The sequence below is a fragment of the Acomys russatus genome, chromosome 17, assembly GCF_903995435.1.
Source record: "Acomys russatus chromosome 17, mAcoRus1.1, whole genome shotgun sequence".
NCBI classification, from domain to species: Eukaryota; Metazoa; Chordata; class Mammalia; order Rodentia; family Muridae; genus Acomys; species Acomys russatus.
The window spans coordinates 24,282,865-24,300,811 of NC_067153.1; the positions used below are offsets into that span (position 1 = coordinate 24,282,865).

Genomic DNA, 17,947 nt, shown 5'->3' on the forward strand with positions numbered 1-17,947 from the left:
TAACTTATTACGTTAATGGTTCTCACACTGTTTTATGTTTGTACATGCTATTTGTTCCCAGTAGTAAATTTATGATTTCTATTCATATGAGACTATCGACTACATGGGTTAATGTAGAACAGGTGTTTAAAAGTGTTCTGAACGTATGTAAGAACTTATGGTATTTTGGGGTGTGGGAAATCTCGAGTTAAAAAACAAAAGCTAAGAAATGCTGGATGTAGTTTACATTAGGAATCAGTGAAGTTTCTGTGTAAAAAACCAGATAGTAAATATTTTAAGTTTTGTGGGCCGTGGGTTGTGATGCAACATGGACTCTGCAGTGACATTGTGAAAGCTGCCACAGACCATACATAAACAAGTGAGCACGTCTGGGCTCTAATCAACCTATTTGTAAACACTAGAAGCAGGTTTTCATAGCATTAAGTATTATCCCTGTTTTGATACTCCCAACAATTGAAAAATCCCAATAATTACAATTACAAAAACTATCCCTACTTTGCAAGTTGAATTTGTATCACAGACAGCCCATATCTGATATTTTCAAGATGAGAATTTCTGGTGGTCTGAAAATGCAACTACTATACCAGTGTGTGAAATTTTACTTTCCTTCAACCAAAACAAGGACTAGTTACAGAGCAATGCAAAAGCAAGAAAGAGGATCCAGATGTTTTGTGGGCCAGAGCCGAAATTTGCAAAATAGGAAACAATGCCACTTTGTCTCACTAAATTTTCCTTATGTTTGGGGGAACAGTATGTTTCATATTAAATGTTGTTTATACGTAACACATAATAGGCATAGATTTTTAAAATAGACTTTAAATAATGAAATTAAAATTAGTTTAAAAAATAGATTATTATTTTTTAATCCTCAGTTCTGATTGCCACTAAGATAAATACTATGAGGCGTGAGCCCGTGCGCATGCACACACACACACACACACACACACACACACACACACGTGTGACCTGGGACTCCGAGAAGTACATCTCCAGTACGTTGAAGGGATGGAGGGACCTCACAAAGCTTGAGCAGCTGCTGCCTATCTATACCAGGGTGAACTAAGTACAGAAGAGAATACCTAGTCCTGCTCACCAGACTCCACCACCTTGGCCAAACCCCATTCAACAACTACCTGACATTTCTTTAATTGGATTATGATTTGAAAAACTAAATGAGGAATATGAAAAGAATATCATGGCCGTTTCCATGAAAAAGCAACTCTACAGCACTGGCCCTCCCGCCTCTCCCTGCCCCGTGTGAGGATTACGAGCATACACCACCATGCCTGCAGGGCTCTTGCTACAGCTTTAACTTCATCAAAACAGGCAACTATTTTCCAATTTTTACAAACAAGACATTATTGCTCCCCTTAACTCCAGAACGTATCTCAAAACAGATGAACTAACCAACTTGATAAGTCACGTGGCCCTCACAAGCACTGTGAGATCCTGGTCCTAGTCAGGCCCTCACAGTAGAATGAAATCTAACAACAAAATCTATTGGACATGGTGCAAGTTTAACTGGCAGTGCTCAAAACACTGAGCTATGAGTTTCATTCTGCAAGCATCATATATGCATCTGATGTAGCACTTTAAAAGAGTGCTGATATTTTGTTTGCCCTCCTATTCAAGACTTAGAGCTTTTAAAATAACATTTCAGGGGAAATTAAAGGGAAAATTCTGTTAATCCCAGTGTTGCAATACGTGGGGAACTCTTACATGAGGAAGCATACTTTTCAGTATAAATTTACTTTGTCCTTACATTTAACTACCCAAATGATATGTATGGCTGGACCTGGGGAAACACATCTCTCTTCTCTTTCTTTCTCTCTCCCTGTATTAAAAAGAATAATGATCACAATTCCAACATTAATTTGGTTGCATCACATGTCCTTGATTAGAAAATTTTCCCAAGACCATATTACTCTAAAATCTCATATAATTTCTTTTATGGACCAATAACTTTGTGACTAAGTAACAATGGAGGAAGAAAACATACTTTTTTATATTTACTTCTCAGTTTTATTATAAAATACCTGATTGGCATTAGGTCTGTAAGAGCTGGATCCAAGCACGCTAAAGTTAAAGAATGTGTTGTCTGTTATGGAAAACATAAAACCTGCAAGCCCCATCCTCTCTCTTCTGGGAGTTATTCTCTATTTGGGAGAACACCACAAAATTACTTGAGAAAGATTTTGGTAGTGACAATATTCAATAAAGAACCAAACAGTGGGGAAATGCTTACTGTTTAAATCTACAGAACAGCAATAGTCTCATCATGATTGCAAAACGTTAGAAATTGTGAAACAAGTTATTTGTAAAATAGACAAAAGCGAAGCAGCTTCCTCAGTCATTTTTGAGATCTCAGCATCAATTTAAAGAAAACACTCTACTTAAAAGAAGGTCTACTTCAAAGCACGAAGCACTATGCTGAGTACATAGAGGGACACAAAATGAATTTATGTCACATATAACATGCCTGCTCTGTCAGTATACAGATGAACGTGAAAGAGCACTAACGATAAAAAGAAGAACAAGCTATTTTGCTTCTCTGTACAGTTCTTTAAGGAATATACAAGTCTCAATCCTAAAACAAACAAAACAAAAAGAAACCTACAAAACTAAATAGACCAAAAAAAAAAAAAAAATCCAATTCACTAACATTATTTTGAGGACCACATGGAGAAACAGGAAACGATGGGGCACTGGCTCCTCACACACAGAAGACACATTATTTCTGGTACACTCTGTAAGAGTGTGTGTGTGTGTGTGTGTGTGTGTGTGTGTGTGTGTGTGTGTTGAATTATTTTCCTCACTCTCATTTTCAAGACAAAATTATGCCCATTAAAAACCCCACATATAACAGTCACCTAAAACAGAAGCCAGTTTAGTAACTGCATGGACTTTACAGTCCCCAAGGGTAAAGTGTCAGAGGGATTTGGTCGTGTTTGAGAAGAACCCTCTGAGGAAGCTGCCCCAGTGCCACTCCCCAGCAGCAAACAGGACCACACGGACTTTAGAGCTTGGCACAGCAATCTGTATTGAAGGAACTACCATCGTTTTGTGAATAAAATGGTTTTCAGTTTTGCTGTTTCCCCAGTTCCCCTGCCCAGCAGTGAGACACTTTGTGGAAACTGTTGGCTTTCAAAAACGGACAGAAGACTGGAATCAGTATTAGACAAACATGAAACTGCAACAAGACAAGCCACTCAGGCAGGGGATGGAGCAAGCAGAGAAGCGAATGCCACAGAACCTGTTCCGGGACTGCTCCAGTCAGCTCCCTCAACTCAAGAAGCCAAGCAAAGCAGGTGACTTACATTGCTTCTTCAGTTCCCTCAGCTGCTGCTTGAACTGTACAAACTTTTCATTGTCTTTAAAGTCGGCATCAGAGTTCTTATCCTGTAAAGCCAGAAATTTCTTCTCCACTAGTAATTTCAGATCTGGCACTTTTTCTGGACGTTCTTCTTTTACCTAAGAAAGACAACAAATTCATATATGTTAGAGACAAGTGTTATCAACAAGGGCTATATAACTGTTTTAATCTCGTTTAATTCAAAAGATAGTATGAAAGAAAGCAGATCCTCCCAAAAGACAACTAGACCACTCAGAAAAGGTGAGGGGACTCCCTCATCCTGTGTGCTAGCTATACTGTCCCTGCCATCCCACACAGCCTGTCACTGTGTCCAGTAACTTGCTGAATGTTGCAGATGCAGCAAGTGGCCCAGATGTGGGCATCACGGTTTTCCCTTCACCTCGCTCAGCCCAGCCTGTCCTTACATGCAACAGCAGTTATTCCATTTTTAGTCTCAGTGCCCTGTTCTAGCCCTTGACCAGCTGGTGACAGTGATTCCCATATTAACAACAGAAACTAAGGCTTCAATCTTGACCTTCCAGTTTCCTGGCCTAACAAGGAATGAGTATCCCACTTGTTCTGTTCAAAGCCAAACTCTCGATGTATGTTCTTCTCCCCCAAATATTATAAAAATTTCAGCCATGCAGAAATATTAAAGGTATTGGACTGTGAGCACTATGTAGGTACTCACTGCTGCAATTACCATTTGGCTGTGTTTGCACTGTCACATCTATCTTGTTGAGCTTGTCTTAATTAAATTAGATATTCATCTCCACCAGAACAAACATTCAGTCGCAGCACGACACTCTTTCAGAACCCTGGTTCTTCTTCCTACTCACTTTCTTTTGAGTGTTGCCCACACCTTGTGGTTTTCACTGTTTTATAGAATAGCTGACAGTGCCTCATTTTGAAGAGTTTATTCCGTGTCAGCAGTGCAGTAGGAGACCTCTGTGGTTGGATCCGCTCTTCCAGGATATGGCTCAGGAAAGCTATTTCCTCTTCTAGGAAGTAATATAAACTTTGCTGTTGTCTTAAAAGGTTTGCACTACCTGCATCCCCACTACCACTTATCACTCAGCAATCTCTGACAGCCGAAGCCTGGTAAGGCCACACAGCCCCATTCAAACAGCTTACTATTTTCTGTTGAGGAGGAATCGTAAGCAATTTAGCTTTTACTACCCAGGCCTCAGGGACAAAAGACAAAAGACAAAAGACAAAAGACGGGGAGGATGGCCAGAAAAGCAACTACCTGGATCTTGATGAGTACTCTTACAAATTCACTGATAGTTAAACTCAAACGCTGTTGCTAGAAACAAGCTAGTTCTTTATGTACATATTATTGCTCAGATGGGAAAGGGATCCTGGCAGTCCTTTGAAGCAAGGAATACCACAAAGTCACAATACAAAACAAGCATCACAAATAGACCTTTACTAGGAAGGCAAAACCCTCCCTCTGTTTAACTGCTATGATATTTCTTAGCTCAGAAGAATGACAATGTAAGCAGGATTCCAAAAACTTCCCAAATTTATACTTATGTGAGAGAGTGAAGGAAGATAATGTCTATACTGGTGTCACTTGATCACTGGTTTGCAATGGAAGTTTTGGTTACTTTAAAGACTCAGTTATGTTATATATACATGTTTTTGTTTTAATCCCAAGTATGGGATTTTAGTTTGGGCTTTAGTTTGTCCACAGCTGATAATGGCCTCATGCAGCACGGAGAAGGGTGTGGTCTTGGCTGGCTGCAATCGTAATTTCTGTAGTTCCCGTGATTTAACTACAACAGCTATGGAAGCACTAAGCAGAGGACTGGGTGGGAAGGGGAGTGCGTGGAGAGTGATGACGGCAATAAACATCATCATCTGCAGCCAACAAGACTGCAATGCAAGACATGACTAGAAACACCAGAATAAACCAAATTCAGTGATTTAAATGTTTTTCTAATAGCCAGAACTTCCAGGAAGTTGGAAAGCTTTGCCATAGCAGACATCTTCTATGTAAGTCCACTGCTGCATGTGGCACACGTTTCCAGTGCAGAGAACCTGCTATATATCCAAGCAATCTGAATGATAGCCTAGAACATAATTGATGTGTCAACTATTGCAACAAATGTGTCAATCAATGCAACTAATGGTTTCTTATTTTGTCCATGTTTTTAAGAGAAATAAGGGAAAAATTTTTCCCTTTTTCTTTCTTTCTTTCTTCTTCTTCTTTTTTTTTTTTTTTTTTTTTTTTGGTAACGGATCGTGTATGTTATTCTAGTACAAGAAAAACAAAGGTAGCCTTTTTTTTTTCTTCTTTAGGACAAAGTTCATTCACTCACTAATGATAACATGTCCAGATATAATGTATAAGCCCACCTCACCACATGTGCTAATTTGACAAAACTGCCATGATTAAGCACCAAGGTTTATTAGGTAGTTTAAGCAATGGGAAATTACTTTTACAGTTCCAAAGTCCAGAAATACAAGATCAGGGGACAGAAGGGTAGGAAGTCCATCTTCTTCCATGCCATTATGTGGACTTCTCACTGTGTATGGTCATCTTCTCTGGGGCTCTCATTTGGTCCTCCCACTGTATAAAGTGGTCTTCTATGCCACACATGCTCCTCCCACTACAGGAGACTGTAAAACCAACTTTTATTCTCCTGGCTCAATTGCTGTCTTGGGAGGTTTACTGCCGCCTTTTGCTAACCTAGACCTAGTGCTGGAAGCTTCTAGCCTATGTGCAATCTAACCTAGTCCTAGAATGTTTTCAGCCTCTGAGACTTACTGCTGACTAAACTCCCTCTTACTTGTTCTGAGCTCTGGGCTGGCTGGTTCAACTCAGCTGTTCTGGCTCAAACTCTTCTCCCAGCTGACTTATTTAATCTGGCTTCTTTCTCGGTCCTGAATTGCCCTACTTGGCTTCAAACTAACTCAGCAATCTGCTCTAATTTTCTGGCTTCTTCTCATTTTCTGGCTCGTTCTGTCTTCACCTGAGTTATCTCTCAGCAGTCCATCTCGCTATTATTGTCCTGGTAAAACTGTCTCTTAAGTAGCTTCCCTTTCCTTTCTCTTCTCATGAGAGTTGGGTGTATCCTATCCTGTCTAATCTTCTTTGATTTGTCACCTTTTCTGCCACTCAATTAGACGTCATTTTCAAGTATGGGTGTTTCCTTCTACAAACTAACTTTACCTTCATTTCAGATTAAAGGTATGTATTACCATGCCTGGACCTACGCTTTTCTTTAACTGATACTTGCTCTATATCAGGTTGACCTTGAACTCAGATCTGTTTACTTCTGTCTCCTGGATTAAAGGCGTGTTTGTATTCCAGCCAGATCACATTGTCTTAGAAGGTCTTTGGATGTGATCTCTTGCCAGAACAATCATGTTCTGAAGCAACATTCCTCTACAGGAGGCTATCTTTTCTGTGCCACCACAGGGTCTCTCAATGTACAAAGCTGCCTTTTCCCATGCCAACACATGGCCTATGTATTCATTTCCACATCTGTTACTAGTCATGTTGGATTAGGTCTACTTAATGACCTCAGGGACCTTAAGTTACTCTTTATTCATTTTTGTGGAAATAAAATCATGTTTATAATTCTTGATTAATACTTAAAATTTTTGACTACTCTATTTACTTATTTTTAACATTATTATGTCTGCTTGAGTATGGGTTTGTATACATAAATGCAATGGCAAAAGAGGCCAGAAGAGGGTGTTGGATCTCCAGAGGGATCCAACCAATTACATGTGGTTTTAAGCTGCCTGGTGTGGTGTTGGGAACTGAACTCAGGTCCTCTGAAAGGGCAGAAAGGACTCTAAACTGCTAAGCCATGTCTCCAACTTCTCAAATGGATTCCATAACATGTTATTAAGTTCCTCTATAGTGATAAATATGCAGGTTAAAGTTTAAATTAATTAAAAATCAAAATTGAATAGTTGGTATAGAAATAACTTGTTTGATGAAGGGCACTTGTTTCAAAACCCTGAAACATAGGCTGGTGCTGTAAGAAGTAGAGCACTTGTCTATACTGTGCAAGGTCCTGAGTACAATCCACAGCCCTGCACTAAAGCCGTATCGTTTCTGCTGTTCTGACTAAATGGTACACACATGCACACATAGTAACCCCAGAACTTGGGAGACTAAGGCAGGAGTATAGCCTCAAGTTTGAGGAGAGCGTTAGGGTATAGAGGAAGTTGAAGGTCAGCTTGGGCTAAAGAGAGACTAAATCAAAAACAATGAAGAATAAATGAATGAATGTGTAACGAACAATCAAACAAACAAATAACTTTGAAGAATAAACTGTTCTACCCTTTCAGGGCTAAGTAAAACTTTTGAAACTGATAATATTCATTTTATTGGTATTTATGAAAATTGTCAAATATTCAAAGCATAAGCACATATATTTCATTTATCCATCTATGTATCATCTATCCATCCACCCATCTATTTATTCTAAAATTTTATATAATATATATTACAATAACACACACACATACACATGGCAATGGAACACTTTATTTATGCATCTCTTCCTTTTCCCTTTTCCTTTGGGGTACTAGAAGAGTCCAAGGTCTCACAGATGCTAGATCAACACCACTAGTGAGCTGCACCCTGAGCGATCTTTCTCTTTTTTGTTTTCAAGCAGGGCCTCACTAAATGGCCCAGGCTGGTCTTGAACTCCCTCTGAAGCCCAGACAGACCTTAAATTTGGAATCTTCTTGCTTCAGCTTCCCAAGTAGCAGAGTTTACATGACTGTATCATATCAGCTTTCCCCTTTTCTAAAACAAGGGCTTGATAGTTACAGATGGATTGGCAAAGACTGCTTCTTTTTCTCGTATCCCATTTGGCCTCTTTGTAATCCACCCATCTCCAGCATTGGTTGAACACTCGTGGGACAGCTGGCATTCATGATCCTTGCATGAAAGAAGGCCAGCAGGTTAGGCAGTCAGTAGCTGCTCTGTGGTATACAAGAGCCTGGCATGGGCACTCAGTGTTGGATTTAGTGATTTCTAACTTGAGCTTTCTTGTTTCCCTTTTGCCAAAATAAACACTGTCTTAGGGAAAATTGTCCTTTCTTCTATGGCATTCCTCACTGCTGATTCTTTCTTTCCCTTTTCCAAGCCAGCCAGAACTAAGAGAGTTCTGAGATTTTAGTGGTGAGGAAGATAAAAGCAGCAGAAGCCAAGTCATGGGAAGGAGAGGCAGATGTGCCATTTGAACAGAGGATGCTCACAGCTTCAGGTGAGATGCGTACAATGAGCATGGACCCTGGAACAGACCTTGTTCCACTTCAGGCTGGGGTCTTAGACAATCCTCTGGAAACTTTTGAATTTTTGTCATCTCTTTATTAGGAACCAGCTATATATACTTCAGTGACGTTGAGACAGCAAACCTCTACTTATGTTTAAATTTTGACATGTGGTGGATGATCAAAAGTTGCCTTCCCTTCCTGCCAACATCAGTACAGACACTTTAACATGTTTAAAGATGAAGAAACAATGGGGGAACATAAATGAAAAACATCAAGAGCAAGCAAGTAATAGCTCTCACTTGAAAAAAAAAAAAATCAAGGACCATATAGATATGACCTGGGAACACAGAAACTCACTCTGTAAACTAGACTGGCTTCGAACTGCCAGTCTCTGTCTTCCAAGTGCTAGGATTAAAGGCATGCCCATCTGTGCACAGTGGTCTTACCAGGCCCTGACATGCTTAGAACTGAGTTAGCAGAGATCCACAAAGGTTCAGGGAGCAGTCGTGGCAGTATAAATCAAAGAGCTGCCATATGGTTGCTGCACAGAGGAATACAGGCTTTGGACTTTAAATTAGAAATCAGATTTATAAAGGGCATTTCCTGTTTTTTAAAACGACATACCTCCATATACGTACAAAAGCAATTTTCACATTGGGCATGGTTGCACGCTCATGTAGCCCCTGACATACCAGCATGAGGAAGCGGAAGCAAGATCAAGGAGTCTGAGGGCATCCTTGGTCACACAGTTTAAAGCCAAGATAGGCCGCCTAAGATCCTATCTCAAAAAACCAACCAACAATAAATTAACAAAGTGTGTCTACAGAATTTGAATGTCTGGTGTTTTGGAATAAATCCAGGACCTGTTTCACACTAGGTAAGAGCTGTAGCACTGAGCTCCATTTCCAGCCCCTGAAATGTTCTTTCATGTAGGGTAGAAGGCAACAGAAGGTATGTGTGTAGGAGAGAACAATACAGAACCCACCTAGACATGCTAATTTAGGTGTTAACATTAAAAATTTGGGCTCCGGACTTAGAATGTGTGACCTCTGAAAAGCCACTATGTGCATCCAACTCTGACTGCCTCGTAGTGGTAGAAAATAACAGCTCATTTCACAAGCTACTGAGAGTAAAGGCCCTCAGCAGCCCGACAGTACCCTACGATGCAGGGCTGTCCTTGTTGTCATGATTACCACTGTATCATGATAAGAGGCAGAAACAGAGGTGGGCACTCAGCTAAGACTGGAGACACCCACATGGACGGCTCCACGAATAGAGTTTAATGGAAACCATGGAAATGAATGAGATCACCAAGGAGATTGAATAAATGGAAACACGAAAAAGGACCAAGATAGAACTTTGGAGAATACCACATTTAACAAGCAACTAGAAGAGTTAAAAAGGAAAACTTGTTAAGAGTCAAAAAGGACAACCAAAGAATTGGGAAGAAATTTGAAGATGTGTCAAATGTCTCAGAGAGGTTGAGCTAAATAAAGACTGAGAAGTGTCCATACGACTCAGTTTGAGTCATCTGCGACTCTGGCAAGAGTAGAGCAAAGCACAAAAGCTCATGCCAAATACCCAGACCTTGTTCAATGAATCATTTCAAATAGATGAGACAGTAATGCAAAAAAAACAATCACACCACCAAACACTCTTCAACGAACTGACCAGCTTAGGATCAAAAATCAATTGTGAATATTTAGCTGCATTTTATTTTTTATTACTTATTTGCATGTATGTGGGCATGTGCATGCTACGTTGTACATGTAGAGAGGCCAAAGGACAACTTTTGAGTGTTGTTTCTTCTTTTCTTCATCATGTTGGCCTGGGGAATTGAACTCAGGTTGTCAGGCTTGGTAGCAGGTACCTGCTGAGCCATCTCTCTGGGCCTTTAGCCACACCCAATCCTGGCTGTTTGTAACTGCAGCATTTCCTCCGTGTCAGCAAGGGACAGATATTCATTGAGATGACTTAATTATTCTGGTGGAAAGTCCTTCCTCTGAACAAAAGCCAGGGGTATTTTGGGGGGAGGGGGAGAAAATACTGGTAGAAATAAAAGGTGGAACTTAATTGTAACCCATACTGAAACTGTGTACCACTTTCACAATGCTTAAACATAAATATTAATACAGATATTAAATGATAATATACCTCATTTCTTCTGTAAAATACTGTATGCATATGTAATTACTCAAAAGTGTGTCATTTTATTGCTACGGGGCAAAGTCAAGATCTCCTCCTCCTGCAATTACCATAACTGCCTTACAGACATCATCTCGCTGGGAGGGGAGATCACAGGAGTGGAAGATATTAATGGACTGAGTCATTCACACACTTCCTGAATCATGTGAGCATCTAGTATAAGATTAGTCATCCCTGTAACTGAACCCAGAGTTTCAGATAGATTGATTGACTTTCAAATGACCAGTTAGGTGTCTGGCTTCCAAACACCAAATTCTCAAAGCCTTCCAGTCTTCTTTTAGAAGTTCACCCAGCACACATTAGCAAACAAAATCTGCTCTTAATTCTGCTTAGAGAGAAGATTCAGCATTCTCATTTCTGATTTGTGGTAAGCTGGATCTAAAGCTATCGGGCCTGGTTCATGCTAGAAATCTACAGAGAACTGGATCAACTGTTCCCAGAGTGCCCATTCAACAAATATTTACTGAGTCTCAACTGAATGTTAGGCACTGAAGCATTTATGGATGCTAGCCCACAATTATGACACACCACCAACCCAAATGGTAACACACAGGGTACATTTATATAGGCCAACACTGTCTCCACCTGTATGGTGAAGATTTTTATTAAAAGGTATGTCTCAACACAGAGTCACTATGCTTTCACTGTGGATACCCTTATTGCATGTAAATATGGGAGGCATGCTATAGTTTCTATATTTTACTATACTCTTTCCACGCTAGAGAAATATACAGACGTGTTTAATGATGGCTGGCACAGACTGTTTCCTTCATCTCATGCAAGCTTCTTTTGCCACTGTACAATTTACTCTACCTTCTATAGGACCAAATTATATGCAGTTTGGTAGGGTTCCTAGCATGGTTATTTAGCAAGGGCCTGACTTCTAACTATACACATTTGAGAAAACACTTCCTTGTGGCTCACTGTGACACATCAAGTGGACTTTACAATTTGCCAAGGTGCTGTAACAGCACCACTGAGCAGTTCCAATCAGACACGGACACCTTTCCTCCTTCAAGCTGCTTCGATAAAAAATAAAAAAGAGTAAGGTCAAATAAGATCAAATGCTATTGATTTTATTCTAATGACCGCCCTATTAAGAATACACTCAGAAGACGGCAGCCAAATGAGGCAGCTTGCCACCTTCCGGCATCTGCTACTAAGAGCACAAATGAACTTTTACTGCTGAGAATCACCCCAGTACACTGCTCATGGCACCAGGCCCACTCTAAAACTGGGACCAGCAGGAACAACTGGTGTACTCAGGACACAGCTTGACGATTCTCACTTCCCTGAGAGAACAAACAGAGATGCTGATCTCACTTCTCAGGGTTTGCTTGCTTGTTTGTTTTGGAGGCATTCTTTTGACAACATTTAAAGAAATATATATGGTTTATTTATTCATGTATTTATCCACTCAATAATTTACTGACTTACTGAATAACTGTTACACATGGCCCTGTACTAGGCATTGGGAGGTATATGGATTAACAAATTAATTGGTCTCTGCTACGATCTTGGGGTTTAGAATCTAGTGGGGGATACAAGTATTCTTTAACTAGTCAGAGAGATTACAATACACTATGGTAAGTACTTGGAAAGAAGCTTATCAGATTTTACGGAGCACCCATATTTTTAACTCCAAGTGGCTCAAAGCTTCAAGTTAAAAAACATCTTTATGTCAATTTTACAGTCACAAGGAGTAGATAGCTCACAGCAGTGAAATATCTTTTACAAGGTCAAAGTGAGGCAGAAAGGACCAGCTCACTCAAGTCTCCCTTTCAGAGTATCAACACTGTGAAAACATGAAGGACTTCAGGCAAATATCCAAACCACTCGTGGTCATGTGTGAGTTCTCACATGAAAAGATACTCTGACGCAGAACTGTCTTTGCCATCCCCATGCCTCTACATCCACGATGCAGCCAATGCCTCAAAGATGCATGCCGATGCTAACCAACAGGACTCATGGTTCTTACCATGATCTTATCATCTACAAAGAGATGCTGAAGTCATCTCTGGAAGACTCAGCTCAAGCACCTCATGAGATTAGGTGAGGTGGCATTCTGTTGATACTGAAAACCAGAGAAGAGCAGATATTGTTTCTCCTAGAGCCAGAGTGGACAGGCTGGGGTAAAGGACTAGTTTCACAACTCTTCCTCTCTGTCACAACTGGTGATCAGCTTACATCCCCACCCCACCCCACTTTATGGCAACTCTGGTTCTACTGGTTGGGCAGTAAAGAAGGATTGTCCAGGGACTCAACAATGCCTCTACTGATTTGGGAATTCAAATAGAAGCCTAGTAATTCTGAGTTCCTCATGGCACAGACAGAAGAAAGAAAGAAAGAAAGAAAGAAAGAAAGAAAGAAAGAAAGAAAGAAAGAGAGAGAGAGAGAAAGGAAGGAAGGAAGGAAGGAAGGAAGAAAGAAAGAGAGCTAAAAATTGGTCGAGGCAATGAACTGTGACTGTCAAGGGTAATTAGGATTGCTACCTCAAAAGAAAATATGGGTGTGACTCTGTTGTATCTTTTAGTTTTTCTGTATCTAGTGGTAAAAGATAATGGATGACAGAAACCGCTACATACAGGAAGAGTAACCAAGGTCTTAGGCTTTCGTGTGTGGAAACCACAGTATCATCAGCTGAGAATTGGCAAGGGCTAAAGAACATGGAGTGAGCAATGGAGAGAGAAGCACTAACTGTGAGCCAGGACTGAGGGCCAAATCTAGGGTAGGTGTGTGTGGGTGTGTGTGGGTGTGTGTGGGGGGACACTATTTTCCTAACAGGCTAGACTCAAACTTGTGTAAGTCTTGCTTCAGCATCTGGAACACTGGGCAAATGCCACCAAGACTAGTTTTAATCATATTTCTCCTTTTTTGATGTGTACATATTTATGTTTTAAACTAATCCCTTATGCTTTCTCATGCTTCTTTTCCCCTAAGTTTATAAAATAAGCTGTAGTTCAGTAGTTATTGCGGACTAGGGGAATGTAAACAAAGGAAGCTCAGTACAGGTATCCAATTTGGGGCTGAATAGTAGTTGAGGTCTTATTCTCCTCTCTCCTCTTATTGAATAGAGAAAGAAAGTTGACATGTGTTTCTGCAAAGTTCAGCTCAAAGAAAAGTGTAGACATCCAGGAGGGTGAGCTGAACTCACCTGGAATTCCTGAACATAAGTAGGTTCAGGAGATTTCTTATCTTGCTAGTGATACTTCACTTGGGAACAAACATAAATTCTTTGTAGCAAAAATACAGATGCCACCCTGGCCCTTGCTTGTGGCACTCCAGTTCTTGAGAAAGAAAAACAGTTGTGGTGGTTTGAATAAAAATGGCCCCATAGTAGGGGTCTTGGAGTAGGTGTTGTGTTGCTGGAAGAAATGTGTCATTTTTCCTGCTCCCTGTGGATCCAGATGTAGAACTCTTGGCTCCAGTACCATGTCTGGCTGCAATGTACCATGCTTCTTGCCTTGATGATGAAGGACTAAACCCCTGAACTATAAGCCAGCCCCAGTGAAATGTTTTCTTCTAAGAGTTGCAGTGATTATGGTTTCTCTTCACAGCAATAAAACCCTAACAAAGACAGAAGTAGGTACTAGGGACTATGGTGTTGTGATAAGCCTGACAGTGCTTTTGTTTGGAGAAATGTGGACTTTGGATTAAGAAATCAGCTGAATGCTTCAAGTGGGGTTTAGTGGGCCATATTAGTAAGAACATGGAAGACAGTGGTGCTGAGGTGATCTGAACTGTGGGGATCTAGCTTAAGAGGTCTTAGAGGAGAAAAAATAATAGTAAGTGGCCTAGAAACTATTCTTGTGATATTTTGGTGAAAAGTGTGGCTGCTTTCTGCCCTTGTCCAAAAAGTCTGTTTGAGGCTAACTTGAAGAATTATGGATTAATTGGTCTAGCAGCAAAAAACTCAAAACAGCCTGCTACCGACTCTGTCTTGTGGTTATTACTGTTCACTTACGGAAATCTACAATGAAAAGGAGAAAGATAAGCAAAGAAAAATAGAAAATGTACAGCTTGAGGAGAAAAGGGGCACCAGGAAGAAGAATGGAGCTAAGTTCCCTGTTCAAGGAGATAAACAAATTAAAGAAATTCCTGATGTCAAATGGAACAAATGGAGTTGCCAAGATCCCACCCAGCTAAGCCTCCAACTTCCAAGAAAGCTCAGGGCAAGGTGTGGTGGTTCATGTCTTTAATCCCAGAACTAGGGAAGCAGAGGTGGGGGATCTCTAAATTTGAGGCCAACCTGCTCTCCAGAACAAGTTTCAGGGCAGCCAAGCTTAAATAACAAGGAAACCATCAAAAACAGAAAGCTCGTGAAGATGTATTTGAACGAGGCGGCCATGTTCCAGCCTCAGCAAGTAGCAGAACTTGGCAGCTTCAACTGCGTGGTTCTAGCTTTAGATCATTTTTTATCTGTTCTGTCCTGAGATATGCAGGCAGGTGACAGTGAATGTACCATTTAACCCTCCCCAAATAAGCAGGAAGATAAGTGAGCACTAAATAACACCTAGTTCAGGACAGGAAGCCAAGACTAAGGGGTAGTCTAACCGTGAGTGCCCACAGAGCTCAGTGTTGGTGGTGGGGGTCCTTATTTTGGTAGGTAGGTTAAATCACTAAGATTAGAACTTAACTTCTACTGTGGACTTTACCAACTTTGTCCCAAGCCTAGTAGGGGCCACACCTGCTCAAGATATGCTGAGAATATAATGGAGAGACCAAATTCCTGGCCTGGCGGAGCTTGTACTCTGGTTGAGTGGAAAAATAATACACCAAACAAGATGAGAGCAGGTAAGTTCTTCTGTAATGGATGGCCAGAGATGGCTTCAATATAAAGCTAATAGGGATCTAAAGAAATTAAGGTGGTGAGCCTGGAGTCTGAGTGGTTATAGAGACAGCCAGGAATGAGGTCAGTGTGGGATACAGCAGATGGTGGCTCGCATTAGCCTTTATAGGGAGCGGAGGAGTGAGCAGGTCTGCTTTTTACTCTGGTGATGAGCATGCATTTAAGAAGAGGTGGCAGAAGAAGGCCAGCTAGTAGGCTGCTGCAGTTGTCTAAACAAAAGGTGAGAATGGCATGGTCTAGGGTGACACCAGTAAGAGGTGGTCAGATTCCAGTTATGTGTCTAAAAAGGTAGAAATAACTATTTCTTGAGGAAAGGCTCAAATTACTTTGTTATTAGTCTAGATATGGGCTGTGAAACTGGACTACTCTGGTGATTAAATTGATGTGAAAGCATGAGAAATAGATAATTTTAAGTTTGGTTCTGGACAATTATATGTTCAATGAAGTAGGAATGAAAAGAAGAGAGCTGAGCAGCTAAGAGGTGACTTGGAAGGAAACACTAGGTTCCAGCTCCCAATGATGAAGCAGTGTTAGGGAAGCATACAGGGAAGTCCTTTCAGGCCAGAGAGATCAGATCAAGCCTCAAAGTGGGTTTGAAGGAGTGGCCAGAGGCTAACAACAAAACAGGTACGGGTTATGAAAGGCTGGAGAGATGGCTCAGAGGTTAAGAGCACTTCTAAAGGTCCTGAGTTCAATTCCCAGCAAGCACACGGTGGCTCACAACTATCTATAATGAGATTTGATGCCCTCTTCTGGTCTGCAGGCTCATATGCAGGCAAAACACTGTATGCCTAACAAATAAATATTTGGGGGGAAAAAACGAAAGGCAAGGAACAGTAATTAATACAGACAGGTCACATAAAAGGACATCAGACCACAACCTCTGGATCTGTGACCAGGTGTGTTACCCTGAGAGCTCAAGGTAACTGTCAGCCTTGGGCTGCTCTTCTGTCTGCTGAAGTGTACGCGCAGCACTTCATATGGCTGTTTAGACACGAGACCAGGAAGCTCAACTAACAAGGATAACTGAGGTGGAAATGACAGCATGACAAGGAATTATTGATATTCCTCCCTCTCTGGAAGGCGATCTGGTAATGAAGGCCCAACACCGGCCCATGATCAGAGGGAGTCCGGAGCCCTTAGGAGCCTGAACAAAGTGGGCTCTCACCAGACACTGAGCTGCTGCTGTCCTGAGCTTAGGCTCCCAGCCTCCAGAGCTGTGGAGTATACATGCTGTGCATGAGCTTCTCAGGGCACGTTGTTAGAGCAGCTCAAAAGAACTGAGGCAGATATCCACAGAACATGGCGGGAACTTTGAAGAGGAGCTGCTGGGAGCAAAGAACCAGTCCTTCCTCTGTTCCTCTCCTTCCTCCCATGCTAAGTGCAGTCTAAACTGCAGAACTTCTTGAGAGCCTAACTGAAGTGGACTTACTGAAGCACACACACGTCAGCATTTGTACGGAGAACAGTACTTTTGCCACTGTTTTCCACTGTCACCATGAACCTCTCATGCAGATATCTTAAGAGACAGCTTTAAGCTCACAAGCTATTCAGACAAAACATGTTGCATACAAGTTATTCTCATCAATCAGTGATTTCAAAAATTCTTGTAAGACTTTTAAAACGATAAGCCAGGTATTGCTTATCAAATGAAATGTTCTAACTACATGACTAAGGAGACCTTTGAACAACCAGACCTTCACCTTAGTTTCAACAGGTATTTCCTAGGCGGCACTTGGCCCACACATTTCTATCAAGGACTAAAGTCCCTCCTGGCCGTTCTTGTTCTCCACTCCTTAAGGATATTGAAGTGCGATAGCAAATGTCTTCTATTTCTAGTGTAGAAAATACCATCTTTCCTCAAGTAAAATTAAGGAGTATGTTTCTATGGGGGCTTGAATGTGAAATGTTGCCCATAGGCTCATATTATGTGAACACTTGGTCCTCAGCTAGTAGGGCTGTTGGGAGGCGGGGCCTTCAGAAAATGGGTCACTGAGGGCAGGTCTGGGCCTTTAGAGGCTGACCTCACTTCCTGTATGTTCTTTGCCTCCTGACTAAAGACACACGTGCAAGCCTCCTGTCTCACATCCTTGCTGCCATACTTTCCTTACTGAGGCAGACCAGAGCCCTTCTTAAAGTGTGAGTCAGAACAAACCCTTTCTCCCTTACATTGCTTCTTATCAGGCATATAGTTACAATAAAGAGAAGACTAACCAATCTACTTGCATGTTTTTCATATCTGATCTTCTCCTATCCGTAGGCATAATTTCTTTTAGAGCACTACTGTTTTAAGA

The 17,947-nt window shown here is 41.1% G+C and overlaps 1 protein-coding gene across 3 annotated transcripts in view; it reads right to left on the reverse strand.

The window, feature by feature from the left end:
• Nsmce2 (NSE2 (MMS21) homolog, SMC5-SMC6 complex SUMO ligase) overlaps positions 1-17,947 on the reverse strand; it is a 214,451-nt gene that overhangs the window by 132,846 nt on the left and 63,658 nt on the right. For all 3 annotated transcript variants that reach the window (XM_051159621.1, XM_051159622.1, XM_051159623.1), the window contains one exon: positions 3,318-3,471. In XM_051159621.1, the coding sequence (XP_051015578.1) occupies positions 3,318-3,471 (154 nt within the window). The remainder of the gene's footprint in view (positions 1-3,317; positions 3,472-17,947) is intronic.